Source organism: Cherax quadricarinatus, chromosome 16 (assembly GCF_038502225.1).
Source record: "Cherax quadricarinatus isolate ZL_2023a chromosome 16, ASM3850222v1, whole genome shotgun sequence".
Lineage (NCBI taxonomy): Eukaryota > Metazoa > Arthropoda > Malacostraca > Decapoda > Parastacidae > Cherax > Cherax quadricarinatus.
The window spans coordinates 3816460-3833306 of NC_091307.1; the positions used below are offsets into that span (position 1 = coordinate 3816460).

The 16847-nt window shown below is 41.0% G+C and overlaps 1 protein-coding gene across 1 annotated transcript in view; it reads left to right on the forward strand.

Annotated features, from left to right (window-relative positions):
* The window catches only part of LOC128688793 (nephrin), a gene marked incomplete at its 3' end in the record, with an annotated part of 745578 nt that overhangs the window by 579524 nt on the left and 149207 nt on the right, over positions 1 to 16847 (forward strand). The window contains 1 exon segment of the mRNA XM_070085373.1: positions 850 to 1149. Within this exon segment, the coding sequence (XP_069941474.1) occupies positions 850 to 1149 (300 nt within the window).

The following is a 16847-nucleotide window of genomic DNA, read 5'->3' on the forward strand; positions in this document are numbered from 1 at the left end:
AGACACCCAGCGAGGGGGGGGGGAGAGGGTTCAAAGAGCTCTCCAGTTACTCTTCGGCCACGGAGTTGAGATTCGTACGCTCTTGATACTTGCTACTTGAGTACGGTACCCCCCACTCCTGCGAGTTCTTATCACTGTAATATTATGGTAATTTTTGCTTTATATATTTTTTGTTTTCTTTCGATTATGATATACTTATTGTTTTAAATTCTTTCAGTTATTAAATGACCTACATTGCACGGGCCATCAGGCCCGTTATGGTCCTCACGCTTCCCAGATGAACCTTTGCAATTATTATGTCTAGTAGCGTGTTTCTCGCCATTCCCGGATGAAAGATCGAGCTTCTCTCACTATTTGCCCTGAATGACCCTACCGGGTCACTCAGGGCAAATGGGCCTGCTGGCTCTTACTAGGCAGGTCTTCCTCCAACACAAACCCACTAACAAAAACATTTGCCCAACCCATTGTCAATGCTACCCAAGGGTTATTGTATAAATGCATATTATTAAAGCTTGTCGGTGATACATTTCATATAATAATTTGCAATTAATTATAAATTCTTTATTTTTACCTCATTCGTGATGATGCAAATAGAGGTTTCTGGAAACATCATAAATAATGGTCGTTTAGCTGTATTTTTACCCCCCATCCTCCTCCTCTTCCCCTCTAGGGAGTCTCCTTGATCCCGGCGAAGAGTTCTTGTTTTGAGGAACTAGAATTGTCATCCCCTTCCTTGGATCAAACCTGACTGCCTACCGCTCCTCCATACGCTGTGTTACGTGATTTTAGGGTTTCTTCCCGATTAAAATAACCACCTACCTGAACTCAGATATTTTTATCTTCTTACAGTTCCACCTGACAAAGTGATGGTCTCTGGCCCTGAGGAGTCCCGCGTGGGGGAGAACGTCACCCTCACTTGCTTCGTGGACAATAGTAACCCACCGGCGGAGGTATCGTGGGTGGTGGACGGTCAGCCCAAGCAAGAGTCGTCGACGCGGCACGAGCGAGCCAGCCCTGGGGGATGGCACACAATCAGCAAGCTGGCACTCGCAGTGCCTCCTGTGGACCGTGATATGATGTTCACTTGTCATGCCACCAACCAGGCCCTCGGGGAAACCAAGGTTGACACCTTCATGCTCTCCGTCCTACGTAAGTCACCCTCTTGTTTTTTTTTTATTTAGCTTTCATGGCAGCCTACCATTGCCTCCACCACAAGCTTCACCGACATATAACTGTCGCTAGTAAATATGAATGAGTTCGTATAAATTCTCAAGTATAAAAGTCATTCAACAATATTTTCACGTTTTTTTTTTATGTACATTTTAAATTTTCATATTTTTTTTATTACAATTAACAATGTTTGTTTCAAAATCATGAAATGAAATCACTAATTTGTATATTCGGGTGTGGATTTATTTAGGTTGAAATTATTTGCGTAACGGAAGCTGGAATTATCTATTTGATAGAGGCAGTTCATGTCTACTTAGGTAGTCGAGGAGTGCTTTACTTACTATGTATCTATCCGTAAAAGCAATAAATTAATGCATTAAATAGCCTACATTTGTGTACCTCACTAGATATTGGGTTGTTGGAAGGCAACATGCTACCGAAGCAGCTAGTTGATGTACCCCATAGTCATCATGTGGAGGGTAGCGCAAGAGCTTACAGATACACGAAAAAGCGCAGGTACTTGGTCCCAAAAGGGTTAGCTGGAGTGCATCGGGATTTATATCTACAGTTGTCATACCTGTTGCAAGCAAATTTAGGATATTTGCTTAAAATATCGTATTGGTATTGTATTGTCGTTAATAAAATATTCTTGTATATCGCATAGGTTATTATAGTATATATTCCTCAGTAATTGGGCAATTAAGCACATTGTTCAAGAAAGTGACCATTAAGTTGACAACATACTCTGTATTTAGTTTGATCATCATTTGTGTCTGCCAGAGGTAATTATAACCAGGCCTAAACTTAGCTAAATTATCAATCAATTTGTCCACATTGCAAGTTGCTCCGTAGACATGCATTTCTTAGTTCAAGTTATCATAAGTGATAGATCTACTCAGGCTTCTAACCGCTTTCTTAGGACATTCACTTTCATTATTTACTTCTAATATTGTTCCTAATACTGGACTCTGATATATCAGTTATATTCTTCATTTTCCTTCAGTGTTCTTTGGCCAACTTATCACCTTCATCAAGAATGAATAATTCAGTAATGTTAGGAAAATTATAACTCGGTAATCCTGTATTATAGCAGATCAAGCCTCTGTTATAGCTGGAATAGTCTATATTACAGCGATGATGAGTTTGGAGTTAAATGTATTCTAACAAGGGTTCGCTCTGGTGTCTTTCCCATCAAGGGAAACATCTTAATGCTGGCGAGGGGCTTTTCATATAAGAAATTGCACCTACACTCCACTTCCTTGGATCGAACCTGATTACCTCCTATTCCCAAGGCGCTGTATGACCCTCAGGTTGTGGCAGTTTAAAAAAAATTTGGTACTTTAAGCTGTGTTTATAAACCAGTTTTATTTAGAACCTTATTTTGTGAAATGTTCTGGTATGGGTAATGTTATAAACGAGATTGTTTGTTTACAAAAGAAATTATGCATAAGGAAGACGTTTATACCTATATACTTGTCTCTTTAGCCTTGTATCAACTTCCACTTTTTCTTCTATCTCCCTCTTCAGTGCATGGAGAGAAACATGAACAGACTATCACAGTGAAAGATGAATTTCAGTGAAGACAGAATTTAATAATATATGGATATAGCTGACATAAACTCGCAAAGACTGGTTGTGCTGTTATTCTTGAGTCTTTTATGTTAGAAATTATTAAATACCAGGACCGAAACTTTGTTTAATAAATGTCAGTGTTTACATGCCTGTTTTTTTTTTTTTTTTTTTTTTTTTTTAAACTGCTTGTCGGTATAAATTACCAGGGTTTATACTGATCATGGAATAGTCTTAAAAATTATTTATTCTGCAAACAGCAAGGTCAACATAGTTCTTCCTGAGAGAGTATAAACACTTTACAAGAATCTCGTCAGACACCATCTTGAATATACTACCCGGTTCTGATCCCGTAATTACGTAGAGATAAACTTGAGGATATAGAAATGATCAATACAATCGTTTTTTCTGGGATATTCACTTGATAAGTGATCCCCAGACGTCTGTGACCATTCAACTAGATATGGAACAATATTGATATACTCAAGGATGATACTGTGAAATTTCATTGTATGAGCTTAAAGACGAGTGTAGACTGGAGTTTCTTTTCAGAACTGTGGAGCCCTGGAACAGTTTCACTGTAGAAGTTGTGAACGCCAGATAAATTCAGTTGCTCAAACTGGACTTGCTCTGCAAACACAGGATTCAACTAGCCGCCACACACCTCTCCCATGCAGTGGCCACTCGTATCACGGTGTTGGTTCAGAAGTTACTCACGATATCCCAGTGTTTACGTCCACCTGTTCCTCACCTCACTTTCCCCCATTCTCTTGCACACACTCCCACTCTTGCTCTCTCTCTCTCTCTCTCTCTCTCTCTCTCTCTCTCTCTCTCTCTCTCTCTCTCTCTCTCTCTCTCTCTCTCTCTCGCGTTTTTACATTACTATACATATGACACAAACGTTCAAAAAAAGATAACCCTCAAATGTAATTAAAAAAAAAACATTTGCATATAATCACACTCTACTTCCCCTCCACCGAACTTTCCTGACATGTACAGATGTATATAGTGCAATGTGAATTACATCGGAATATAAGTGTGTGATTAAGTGATGACATTTTCTCGTCTAATTAATTTCTCCTGTTACGTTTGCGTCTGACTTTAAACCCGAGTCATTTTTTATTCACTTCGGCTACATTTATTATCTGAAAGGAATTTACCCATGAAATATATCGTTCGAAAAGAATTAAGCAAGTAATATATAATACCCGAAAGGAATTACGCTTGACATATATTGCCCTGCAAAAAAATAGAATTACGCGTGAAATATATTGTCTGAAAGGACTTGAACGTGGAAATGTATTACCTGAAAGGAATTACACAAGATTTTGCCCGAAACTACACATGAAATATATTGCCTGAAGCAAATTGTGCACACTGAGCCACCGTTACGTTGAATGGAGACTGCTTGAGGATGCTAATGACCTTCAAAACAGATTTACTCACACTATATAAAAATAATTTGCATTTTTTTTTAAAGGAGTAACAAGATAACGAGTTTGGAGCGTTGAAAAAAATGAGAGGTCAGCTGGAGTTGATATTTTGAAAAGCGTGGGAACTGTAAATTAAAGACACGCAAAAAAATAATTTTCTCTAGTGAGGTCAATAGTCAGGTGGTGTGAGAGGCTCAGCTGAAGACAGGTGGTATAAGAGGCTTTCCTGAAGGTTACCTGAAGACTATTTTGGGGTCGCCGCCCCCCCCAAGGCCCGGTTCCAACAGATCTGACTTCCTGTTGTGATGGTTAAGAATGTCAAGTCTATGGTTATGCACACCATGTGAAGTACAGTCCGTGGGACGTAGTTTGCCATTTTCTTGGCTTAATTGTCGAGATTATTTCTTCGCCCACACAACACTTCAGGCTGTATGACCCCAGTGCGTTTAGCGCTTTTTCAAATGGGTAACTATAGATAGATCATTAGACAGTTCATTACAGATTGTTAAATACGAATAGTTAACTACATACGAGCAATTACAGATAGGCAAGTATTAAAACTGGCAATTAATGATAGTCATTTACTGTTTGGTAAATGTAGACAAGTCACTACAAACAGGTAATCACACGGTGTGCACACGTACAAATCTACTTACAAATCACTTCTTCCAACTTGAACGTGTGTATAATTGACACACATCACGTAATGTATTTGGATAGACTTTCAGCCTCGGATTTGATTCCCTGAACTGTGGCGAGAGCCGCTTTTCTCACCACCATATATTTAGAAATCTCTATAATCAACTTCTTTGTTTTGATTTCGTTCTGTTCTCAAAGCCTGACATGAGATCGGGTCAAGCTGTTTGTACATGTTGGCAGCGGGTTACATTGCCGTAACATTGTGGCTTTTCTGGCACTTGTTACTAAGTTTACCACTGAAAATTTCTACCATTATTCTGGTAATATCTTTTATCAGTATATCTACGGGGAAGTGCTGAATTCGCAAGGTTCATACAGTGGTTAGAGACTGGGAGGTAATCAGATTTGATCCAAGGGAAGGAAAGCTTCTGTTCCTTAACCCAAAGAGTCTTCACGCCAATGATGGACTCTTAGATCTATTGAATTTAACTCAATTTCCTATTCCCAGGCGCTCTATGACCCCTGTGTTTTTAGCACCTCTTCATGATTAAAATTAGTTTGTCAAGTTAGAGTATATTGGCAGTCGTTGCCCTGGCAACAGAGGCTGGGTGACGGAGACTGCGACCAGGTGGTGTGTCAGTTTGTTATTGTGTATGTGTGATGAACCATCAAACTTGTTCCACTCCTCATGCATGTGCTATCTGGCTCCCACTTCCTCCTTCCCGCTCTCTCTCTCTCTCTTTCTCTCTCTATCTCTGTATGTGTAAGACGGTGTGAGTCAGTGGGCGAGTCATTTGAGTGAATCAGTCAGCCAGTGAGGGAATCGGTGAATGGGCGAGTCAGAGTTGGAGTCAGTGAGTCCAAGAGCAGTAAGACTCCCGAAACTCATCAAAGGTAAGTTTAGATCTGGGAATATGAAAGAGTGCGGGGAGGAAGGAAGAAGAGGGAGGAGATATTGGTACCATCAATAACTAATGTAAACTACTCGCAAAAACAAATATTTAAAGAAACATTATCGTTATGCATCCTGACATTAGTGGCGTCGTGCATCCTGTCATTGGTGACATTGCGAGTCCTGACATCAAAAGCCGGCAAGGAGCTTGTCTTGGGTCATCGTTTATCAAACTTGTGAGTTCACCCCTAGGAGTGCGTAAATAGGTTTCAGGGGATGCATAGTACACTGCCAGATCATCTGAGGAAAACAAGTGTGAAATGTATCAAAGTGAGATGCAAATCAATTTCAGCTAACTCGGGCCAACGAGTATAGTAGGAAAGACTCGTATGCTAGGATGCTACCTGCTAGGATGCTACCTGCTAGGATGCTACCTGCTAGGATGCTACCTGCTAGGTAACTTTGCTTAGCTTGGGTCGCACAATAATTTCTTTTTATCTTGGTCATCAGGATGACAACATTTTTTAGCATCTAACCACCATCAACACTGCAGTAATCTATTTCGTCTATGTGCTGCCGCAACTGCAGTGTTGATGTTATAAACCTTGGTAATAGATGCAAGTTTGAATGATTAAAAAATAAAAATCTCCCTTCACAGTCACTGAGAACCAACTAGGAATTGAAAATATTGTTCATGATTCGGCGGATCATTAACAGCCTGGTTGACCAGAAAAGCACCAGACGAGCCTGGGCCAAGGCCGGGTTCTGAAAGTAGTATGTGCACAACTGTGGTTGTCAGTTTCAACACATTTTATGAAACATCAGAAATTAAAAGAAAGGTCGAGACTATCTTTTCAAGATGGAAGAATCCCAAAGTGACACCGGATATGTGCATTATGGGTTTATTTCTACATATTCAAATAATGACATTAATTTCATGTGTCAGTGACTTGTTAGAGAGCCACCATCATCATAGAGGGAGACTGTTATGATCACCAGCATTAGAAGGAGCTAGACAGACGTGTTGGTGTTACTAGTAGAGCAAGATGAACTTCAAAATGGTATACAATACCGACAGGTTGGTAGGTAAGACACATAGGCAACAGTTAGGCAACTTTATTCAGAAACGTTTCGCCTACACTGGTCCTGACTGTGGAACTGAACTTCTCCAGGCCGAGGGACTGATAACCTCAAATTCTACGACTTCAAGGGTGATGGACTGATTACATCGTCTTCACATCTCTACTGTTCCTGCCTACTTTCTGTATTCGACTGAAGAAGCCTACTGTGTGGGCGAAACGTTTCGGAATAAAGTTGCCTAACTGTTGCCTAGTAGAGCAAGTAAATGTGTTGAGTCACCTGTATTATAAGAAGGGAAACATGTTGGGGGCCACCAACATTGTATGGAAATGTGCTAGGGCCACCGGCATCATAGCAAGGAAAACATTTTGAGGCCACCAACATTACAAGGAGGGAAACATGCTGAGGCATGGAAGGGGGGTTGAAAGATGGGGGTTCATGAAGGAAATAAGATGATCCTACATGGTGCATGGTTAAAAAAAAATAATTGAGAAATACTGTCTTAGCTTATCTTTGAGAACTACATAAAGTTTGTTATAAGCACAAGGGGAGCTAGAAAACTTTAAAAATCTGCTCGCCACATCATCACTACACGTTTGTGTGTGTGTGTGTGTGTGTGTGTGTGTGTGTGTGTGTGTGTGTGTGTGTGTGTGTGTCCTCTCCTATTTGTGGTTGCAGGGGTCGATTCACTGCTCGTGGCCGCCTCTTCGCTGATCACTACTAGGTCCATTCTCTCATTCTCTGCTCCAAGAGCTTTATCTTACATCTTAAACCTATGTATGGATCTTGGCTCCACTACATCACATTACAGATTGTTCCATCCCTATGACTCAGCTGAGTTTTCAACTTTCAGTTGTGACCCCTTATTTATGTGTGTGTGTGTGGTGTGTGTGGTGTGTGTGTGTGTGTGTGTGGGGTGTGTGTTTGTGTATGCACCGCGTGTGACATAATAAAGCGTGGTATTGCACAGTATTGGTAGAGTGAGTTCCGGCACGCACTACACTGTGTAAATGAGCGTCACGGAGGTGTCTGCAATGTTGTTTTATGACCCTCATTGTCTTGAGGTAGTGGGGGTGTGGGGACAGTGGCGTCGTAAGGGGCATCGGGCCACCCCGGGTGACACCATTTAGGGGGGTGACACCATAGAGCCTCTAAAGGTGACATTAATGCACAAAACAGTGCTGCACCAGCATAAGAGAAGAATCCTTCGTTTCTGTATAACCTATTATATGATTACAGAGTACAAATAGGCCTATATGGGGAAAATCGTTGATTTTGATGTTGTGATAGATGATTTTGCAGGATTAAAGGCAAGGAAATGTAAGATCAGATTCACTGAGATGTTACCTGTACTCAAGGTCAAATCGGAACTAGTGTTTCTCTGATATTACAATGCTTTTGTTTATTTTTTAATTTTTTTTTTTTTTTGGGGGGGGGGGGCATTGTTGAAGATGAATAAATGTTGGATCTGTTTGCTGTACTCAGTGATATTTGAGTTTGTTTCCTCAATATTACTACTATTATTTATTTTATCATTAATAAAGTTGAGAAGTATTCTCCTGTTTAGTTTATGGCCTTTAAACATTTTCATTGCTAAATATTAGTTACTGGTCATGCAGTACTGACGTAACTGGAGCTTACACTCCCCCCTTTCCTCCGCCCTTGGATTTCATGGGGGTGACACCAAAGATTCCGCCCCGGGTGACACCAAACCTAGCGACGCCTGTGTGGGGAGGTGAGGTAAGTTTGAGGTGGTTGGTGTATGTGGGGGAAGACGTGTGTATTAGGTGGTTAGTGTGTGGGGGAGACGTGTGTATTAAGTGGTTGGTGTGTGTGGTGGGGAGATGTAGGTTTTAGGTGATGGGGGGGGGGGGGTAGAGAGGAGTGACAGTGTTTGTGGAGGGGAGGGAGAAGAGGTAGGTGTAAAACGGTGGGTGTATGGGTAGGATAGGTAGGTGTGGAACAGTGGGATGCGAGAGTGGTGGTGGGGGGTATCAGGAGTAGTGGTGTGTGGGAGAGAGGTGAGTATGTGTTGTTGGGAGAGTGTGTGAGAGTGAGGTGGTGGGTGTGTGGGAGAGAGAGGCGAGTATGTGTTGTTGGGAGGGTGTGTGGGAGAGGTGAGTGAGGAGGTGGGCGTGACAGTGGATGACTGAGTGGTGGGAGGTGTATTGATTAATCCTTAAAATGAAGTAAATTGGTTGTAGATGTTATCTGTTAACGGTTCTGAGTATTATAATCCCGCTACCCAGTCGGTACCAGTCGAGACCTCTATCACTGTAAAGGAAAATATTGCACTCGTAAGAAGTGTGTAATATGTTGAAACCAAACTATTCAACACATCATCTGGTATCACGAAACTGTTTTGAGAGTTTCCGTAATGATTCAACTTCATTCGTTATCATTACATTGTGACTAATACAGATCCTTGAAATATATTTGCGGTATTTAATGCTTCGTTTCCCTCCTGTCTCGATGGCACTTTCAAAATTATCCATCACATTGTGTAGTATCAAAGTTTATCTTGAGACTGCCTCTCCAATATCACGCTTGTGAGAAATGGAAGAACAGTTGTGATATCTTGTGATATCTGTTTGTGTACATGGGAGTGTTGACCGCTACACCATACGCCCTGTTTTCATCATGGTAAATGTTCCCAAAGGAGCTGACCTTTGTCAAAAGTTATTGGGGGGGGGGGGGGGAAGGGGTTCCCTTAAGCTCAGGGAAAGACGCTGAGAAGGACTTTGGTGAGAGCTGTGGCCGAGTGTGGAGCTTGAGGCTCTAGTCTAGCGAGGAGATAGCCAAGGCTCTAGTGAGACGTCTGGGGACCTGTTGTTAGGAGCTGACTGGTCTTCTAGGAGTGATCTGTTCCAAGGACTATATACTGTGAGTGAATATTCCGTTTAGGTTCAGTTTACTGTATTCCCCTGACTCGGTTATCATGCATCATTTCCGGTTATGTTAGTATCAGATCCCAGGATATTATATTGAGCATGTTCGTTCTGTGGCAGGGTAGGACACTTAGTTTTTTCAAGGCATCAAAGTGTCTTGTGTCTGTCGCCATCTGTTTTCCTTTCAATCCCAAGCATGTTGTGGTTGACTTTAAACTCTCATCTTGTGCTTCTTCATGAAACTGATGAGGTCGTCTACCCCCCAAAAGACCAATGAAAGCTGAATATAAATTTTATTTGTATGTGGTTGTCCCAATAAGGCTGTTTCTTTGATGCTAGTGACTTGTCTTCTAATGAAACTGGGGCTTCCCTCTTTCCTCGGATCGACTTTAATTACTCTCAACCCTCTTATTTTTCCAGTTACCTGTGTCCTTACAAGATTAGCATTTCCTTGTGATTATAGTAGAAATATAAGAGTTATTTACTTTTTGTCAAATGTCTAAGAAATAGCTTTAAAAAGACTTAAAATTGAAGTGTTTTATGTGCATAATAGTGAAATCGTTAAATGATTTAATTTTCAGGAAGGATGGACGGGAAGGAAGGAGGAGTTAGAGGACGGGAAAAAGTGGGGAAGGGGTGGGAAAGGGGAAAGAATGAGGGCAAGGGAGGAAACATTTACAGCTGAAGTAAATTTCATATTTTTTTTTTTTAGATATGCTGGGACAGAGGACCAGGGATACTATGCTCAATCGTACTTGCGATGACGATCCATCTTGATACATAATTGTGTGTGTGTGTTTATAATTAGATTTGCCACCTGCTCTAAACTCAAAAGCGTCAGTACTTCGAACATGCATCATTGTAGATATGTATTAAAAAATTCCCCCCCCCCCATCCTCAAGCACACTCGCTGCCTCACCCATACCTACTGTCTTAACCCCCCTTACCTACCCCCAACTCTTTACATCGCCCCACATAGCCAACTCTACCCATACCAAACCCCAACCACACCACCATCTTTACTCCTTAGTCCTTGCAGCCTTCGTGGTTCACAAGGACCCGCCTCTTGAACTTTCTCTCTTCGCCTCGGTGAGAGACCTTCGCTTTGTTCCTCCATCATGAAACCTCTGCTTCTTTTGCTCCCTTTGCCACTACGATTGCTCTTCTCTACAAAGGGCCAAGGGATCCTCTTCCCCCTCACCTGTGCCTGTGTTTCCCCTTGCTTCCCCACTCCTGCCTCCACCACGGGCCCCCCCATCATGGAGCCCCACAACGGGGCCCCTGCCACGGCCCCCCTCCACACAGAAACAGAATTCCAATTTGTCTTTTTGTTTTGCCTTGTCCTAGTTGCGGCCGCGGTCTTGTAGGCAGTCGATTTTTTCCTTTTTTTTTAATTTTCCTTGTTATCACTCTCCTATTCACTGGTCGTCTCTCTCTCCTCCTCCTCCATTTCCCCCCCCTCTACCCCACTCCATTTTCTGTCCATTTTCCCCTATTTTTTTCCTCCTTCCCACCCTTCTTCCTCTCCTATCAAGCTTCTTATATTTATCCACATTTTACTATTTCTCTTATTCTCCTGTCTTCGGATTATCGCTTTACCATGCTTCTCTCGTTATTAATCTTATTTTATCCCCATCTTTTTACTGTTTCCACATTCTAGCCAGTTATTTGTTACTGGGAAGACCTTGCCAGTGTTGCTTTTGTTTGTTCCACAGCGCCGCTGCCTCCACCAAGTGAGAGGAAATCATTAATTTTGTTGCCTACGATGGCAGTATCTATTATTATTATTTTATTGTTTTTTGTTATTCGATAGTGAGGATTTTAGGTTAGTTTCCTGCAGTATTCCCTTATATATATATATATATATATATATATATATATATATATATATATATATATATATATATATATATCTATATATATTATATGTCGTGCCGAATATGTAAAACTGGTCAATTAGCAAGAACTCATTTAAAATTAAGTCCTTTCTAAAATTTTCTCTTATACGTTTAAAGATTCATTTTTTTCATTAATATTAATGTAAAAATTTATAATTTTGCACCAAAAGAATCTTAGAAAACTTACCTAACCTTATTATAACAAGAACAAATTCTTTTGGCCTAACCCAACTAAATATATTTTATATTTGCATACAATAATTTAATACTAAACAAACACAGTGAAATATATTTTTTTCGGTAGGTTCAGAATGATTTTGGCGAAATTATTGCATACACAAATTTTCACTTGTCCTATATGGCTATTTAAGCCAAGATCGCAAGTTCTGCCTATTCGGCACGACATATAATATATATATATATATATATATATATATATATATATATATATATATATATATATATATATATATATATATATATATATATAGATATATATAAAAAGATATATATATATATATATATATATATATATATATATATATATATATTTTATATATATATATATATATATATATATATACACACACACACACACACTAGGTTCTAGTTCATTTCTCTTAATTTTTAGTTCTTATTTTAAAAATATTGAGAATTTTTCCCATCTCATCCAAGCTCTGAACTCGTTAACGAAAAATATAATAATAATATACTACTGAGACGACAAAATGCACAGATTTTTTGTGGGGTTTCATTATTTGAAATTAATTACGGGTCTCGATAATTTTTTCTAATTCAGAGTGTAACAATAATCATTTATTTACGAACTATTGCATCTTTTCCAGTCTCTTAGCTCGTTATTAGTAAAATATAATTTTCTTCTGAAGTGTTGCGGTAAAAGTCACGGTTAGTTAAATGGAGTAATTATTTATACATACCGAGTTGTAAGTCCAGAGTGGTTGGTTGGTGATAGGTTTAAATTTGATCGACTGTGCGAGGGTTAAGGCTGCTTGTCTCCTGTGCACTCCTAAACAAGAAAAGTATTATCAATATAATAGGGGATTAAAGTAATCTCTGAACATATATGTGGAAATATAGGCGCCTCATGTTGTATATTCACACTACGTACCATTACATTAATAGGATACAAACTCGTAAGATAAGATTCATATGCAACAACTGAGTGACTTTATTCTGAAGATGTCGTGCCAACCATTCTCTCTAAATTCAGTAATTACATAATGGAGACAGTGGAAGATGTGTGGTAATCACTCAGCCTTGATATGTGTTCAGTCCCTTAGTCCTGATCAGTCTGAAACACAGGCAAGAGGAGGAACACTTGCATACTGAAGTCAAGAGAGGTGCAATTCATGATATCGTCGCACACATACGGGACTCGCTAGTGGAAGTGCTGTAGATCATTCCCAAGGGCTGGGTCGAAGGTTAGCAATAGGGTTGTAGAAGGCATCATCTGTACCAAGATTTCGTAGGAGTTGCTGTGTTAAAAATTATTACGTTAATAAATATCCTAACACTGTCTCTTAACTTAGATATTCAAATGGTTTAAAAAAAAAAAATTCTAGTGCTCGTTACCATGCACTATTTTGGAAATGCCTTGCCACCATTTTTCATAAAAGTAAATCTTTTCTAGTATAATAGACTGGTGTAGCCCCATGGGGGCATATTTGCAGATGCATTTTTTGTTTATTGAGAGATTAAATTTAAGACTTAATCTAAGTCTGCCCGAAATGCCTAGCCATGCTAGGTGTTCTAGTGGTACACTCTGTAATTATTATTTTACTACATGTAAACCACACAATAATCAAATTCTGTAAACTCAGCATTGTAATCCTTATAGAGAATAAACTTTGAATTTGAATAGGTGCTGGGATCAACACTTCATTCAACACACAGACACACAGAAAGCTGAGGAGAGGTTTGTACCGAAAGGAAACAGAAATAACGAGAAAGGTGTAGAGAGGCCAAAACCAAGTGTGCTAGAGAATGGAAGAAGTATAGAAGGCAAAGGACCCAGGAGAATAAGGAGAGAGGTCGTAGAGCCAGACGTGAAAATGCACAGGTAAGAAGGGAGGCCCAACGACAATACGAAAATGGCAGCAACGAAAGCCAGATCTGACCCGAAGCTGCTGTGCAGCCACATCAGAGGAAAACAGTCAAGGACCAGGTAGTCAGGCCGAGGATGGAAGAGACGACCGCAAAGTATGTGACAAGCTTAACATAAGATTCAAAAAAGTGTTCACAGAGGAGACAGCAGAGAAAGAACTGAAGAGGCTGCTAAGCGAGCTAGATACCTCAAAGGCGATGGGGCCGGATAACATCTCTCCATGGGTCCTGAGAGAGGGAGAAGAGGCGCTATGTGTACCACTAACAATAATCTTCAACACATCTATTGAAACAGGGCAACTACCTGAGGTATGGAAGACAGCAAATGTAGCCCCATTTTTTTAAAAAAAAAAGACATACACAAAGCATTAAACTATAGACCAGTGTCACGGAGAAGATTATCAGGAGAAGAGTGGTGGAGCACCTAGAAAGAAATGAGCTTATCAACGACAACCGGCACGGTTTCAGGGACGGGAAATCCTGTGTCACAAACCTACTGGAGTTCTATGACAGGGTGACAGCAGTAAGACAAGGGAGATTGTTTTCTTTGACTGTAAGAAGGCGTTTGACACTTCCACACAAGAGATTAATGCACAAACTGGAGGGCCAGGCAAGGATAATAGAGAAGGCACTGCAATGGATCAGGGAATACCTGTCGGGAAGACAACAACGAGTCATCGTACGTGACGAGGCGTCAGTGGGCGCCTGTGACGAGCGGGGTGCCACAGGGGTTCACATATACCGGGGTTCACATATACCAGAAACAGCACCGGTCCTAGGACCAGTGCTGATTCTGGTATATGTGAACATGACTGAAGGATTAAACTCAGAAATGTCCCTGTTTGCAAATGATGTGAAGTTGATGAGAAGAGCTCAGTCGGACGAGGACCAGGCAAACTACAAAGAGATCTGGACAGGATGCAGGCCTGGTCCAGATACTGGCTCCAGGAGTTCAACCTCACCAAGTACAATGTCATGAATATTGGGGAAGGGCAAAGAAGACCGTAGATGGAGTACAGTCTAAAGGGCCAGAGATTACAAACCTCACTCAAAGAAAAGGATCTTGGGGTGAGTATAACACCGGGCACATCTCTTGAGGCGCACATCAACGATATAACTCCTGCAACCACAACTAGGTGAGTAGAACTAGGCGAGTACAGACAAACAGGTAAGCACACAAGCGCTCGTGCGCGCAGATGAGTACGTGGGAAGGGTGAGGATGGGTTGTGGAGGGGTAAGGGCATAGGGAAGATTTGTGGGCGTTGGTTATGGGCGTGACTGAAAGTCGTTGACATGGTTTGCGGACGTGGATGAGGACTGTGGATTATATCCATTCGTGATATGGCTTTCCAACGAGTTGCCTCATTTTTACCTTTCCGATTCCTCTTTTCTCAACATGTTCTAACAAACGTCAAGTATTCCACGTTTCGTATATTTTTCTTGGGCCACTTCTCTGCCATGACTAATCACCGCGTGATTTTCCAATCAGCGGATTTGTAGTTATTATACGTTTATATAACTTCACCTGACTTAATCTAATTTAGCCTAAATTAACTTACATCACAATCTGGAGAAAATTTGGGTGCATGGGATGCCTGATAGGTTCCCAAAGTCAGTTCCTGGTCAGCCAGGCTCTGGTTTCTACGTTGGATTACGTGCGGCTAGCAGTAAACACCTGGTTGATCAGGTGTTGATCTACCAGAAGGCCAGGACGGGGACCGGGCAGCGGGGGCGTTGACCCCTAGAGTACTGTCCAGGTAGACGCTGAACGAAAACGTTAACTGTTGACGTTTTAAGATGTCATAAGTGCGACTTTAAATTCCTCTATTTTACTTCCATTTTCCTCGCGTTCTCTGATCATCTTTGTTTTTGCCTGCTTCCCTCTTCTGCTCTGCCCGTTTCTCATCTTTATTGCCAATTATGAGAGCGTCTGAATTTCTTTCCGACATATCTTTCCAATCTGTTTCTACTCCTTTTATCTTTGGACCTTGTTTTAGCTTTATTTTTTTTACTCATTTTTTCGTATTTTTTTTTTCAGTTCCCCATTATGAGTTTTCTCCTTAATTCGTGATAATGTTTTTGTTTGACTTGTAATTTGTTTCAGCGAGTTGTTAAATTTATTCATCCGTTTCTCTCTCTTCTCTCACCTCTCTCTCTCTTCCCATACTTCTCTTAGACACACACACACACACACACACACACACACACACACACACACACACACACACACACACACACACACACACACACACACACACGTAAAAGCTTGAGTTTACCTAAGGGTCCCGTCCACGTTCCTGCGATTTAAGAGATATCGCCAAGATCTGCTCTAAGCCGAAGACGTGACGATTGTTGTGTGCGCGCGCGAGGAGGATAGTCCGCACTACCTATGTGAAGGGAGTTCCTGGGTATGTCTGGGGAATGTCTGGGTACGTCTGTGTAGATGCTCGTGACGTGTCTAGGGGAGTTCTGGTCATGTCTGGGGGAGTTTTGAAGATATGTGGGGAAATTTATGTGAGGGAGCGAGTGTAAGAGAAGACGGAGGAAGACAAGGACAGGGAAGAGGAATAATTAAGGAGAGTAAGGTTAAATGGAGACAAGGGGAAAGAGGAGGAAATGAAGAAGACAAGCTTGAAAAGGAAAAAATGAAGTGGACGTGAGACTGAGATTGATGGATTTTTTTTTCGTTAAAGCCGAGGGCCTCGGGCCCGACTACGAGGATGGAATAACCCTCGATACCTGCTACAGGTATGTCACGCTGGTATGTCACGCTGGTATGTCACGCTGGTATGTCACGCTGGTATGTCACGTAGATATGCCACGTAGGTATGAATGGCATACCCACGTGGCACAGACATGGGAGCAGAGACATGGCCTTTTGAAAGAGGAAATAGCAGGCTGACGTAAACGAAAGGTGGAAATAGGAACAATAAAGTGACATAAGTACTGATGGAAGGATAAAGATTTTAGATTTTGCCGACGAGTTTATGGTGCACCTCATATCCATCTTGTGGACGGTAGTGCAAGAGCATATGGATACACAGACGTTTCTAGGAACTAGGATATCCCCCCAAAAGGGATTAACTGTAGTACATATGGATTTATAGACCATTGGTCTTGTCCTTCTACTTGGAGTCTACCTGGAAGGTATTCC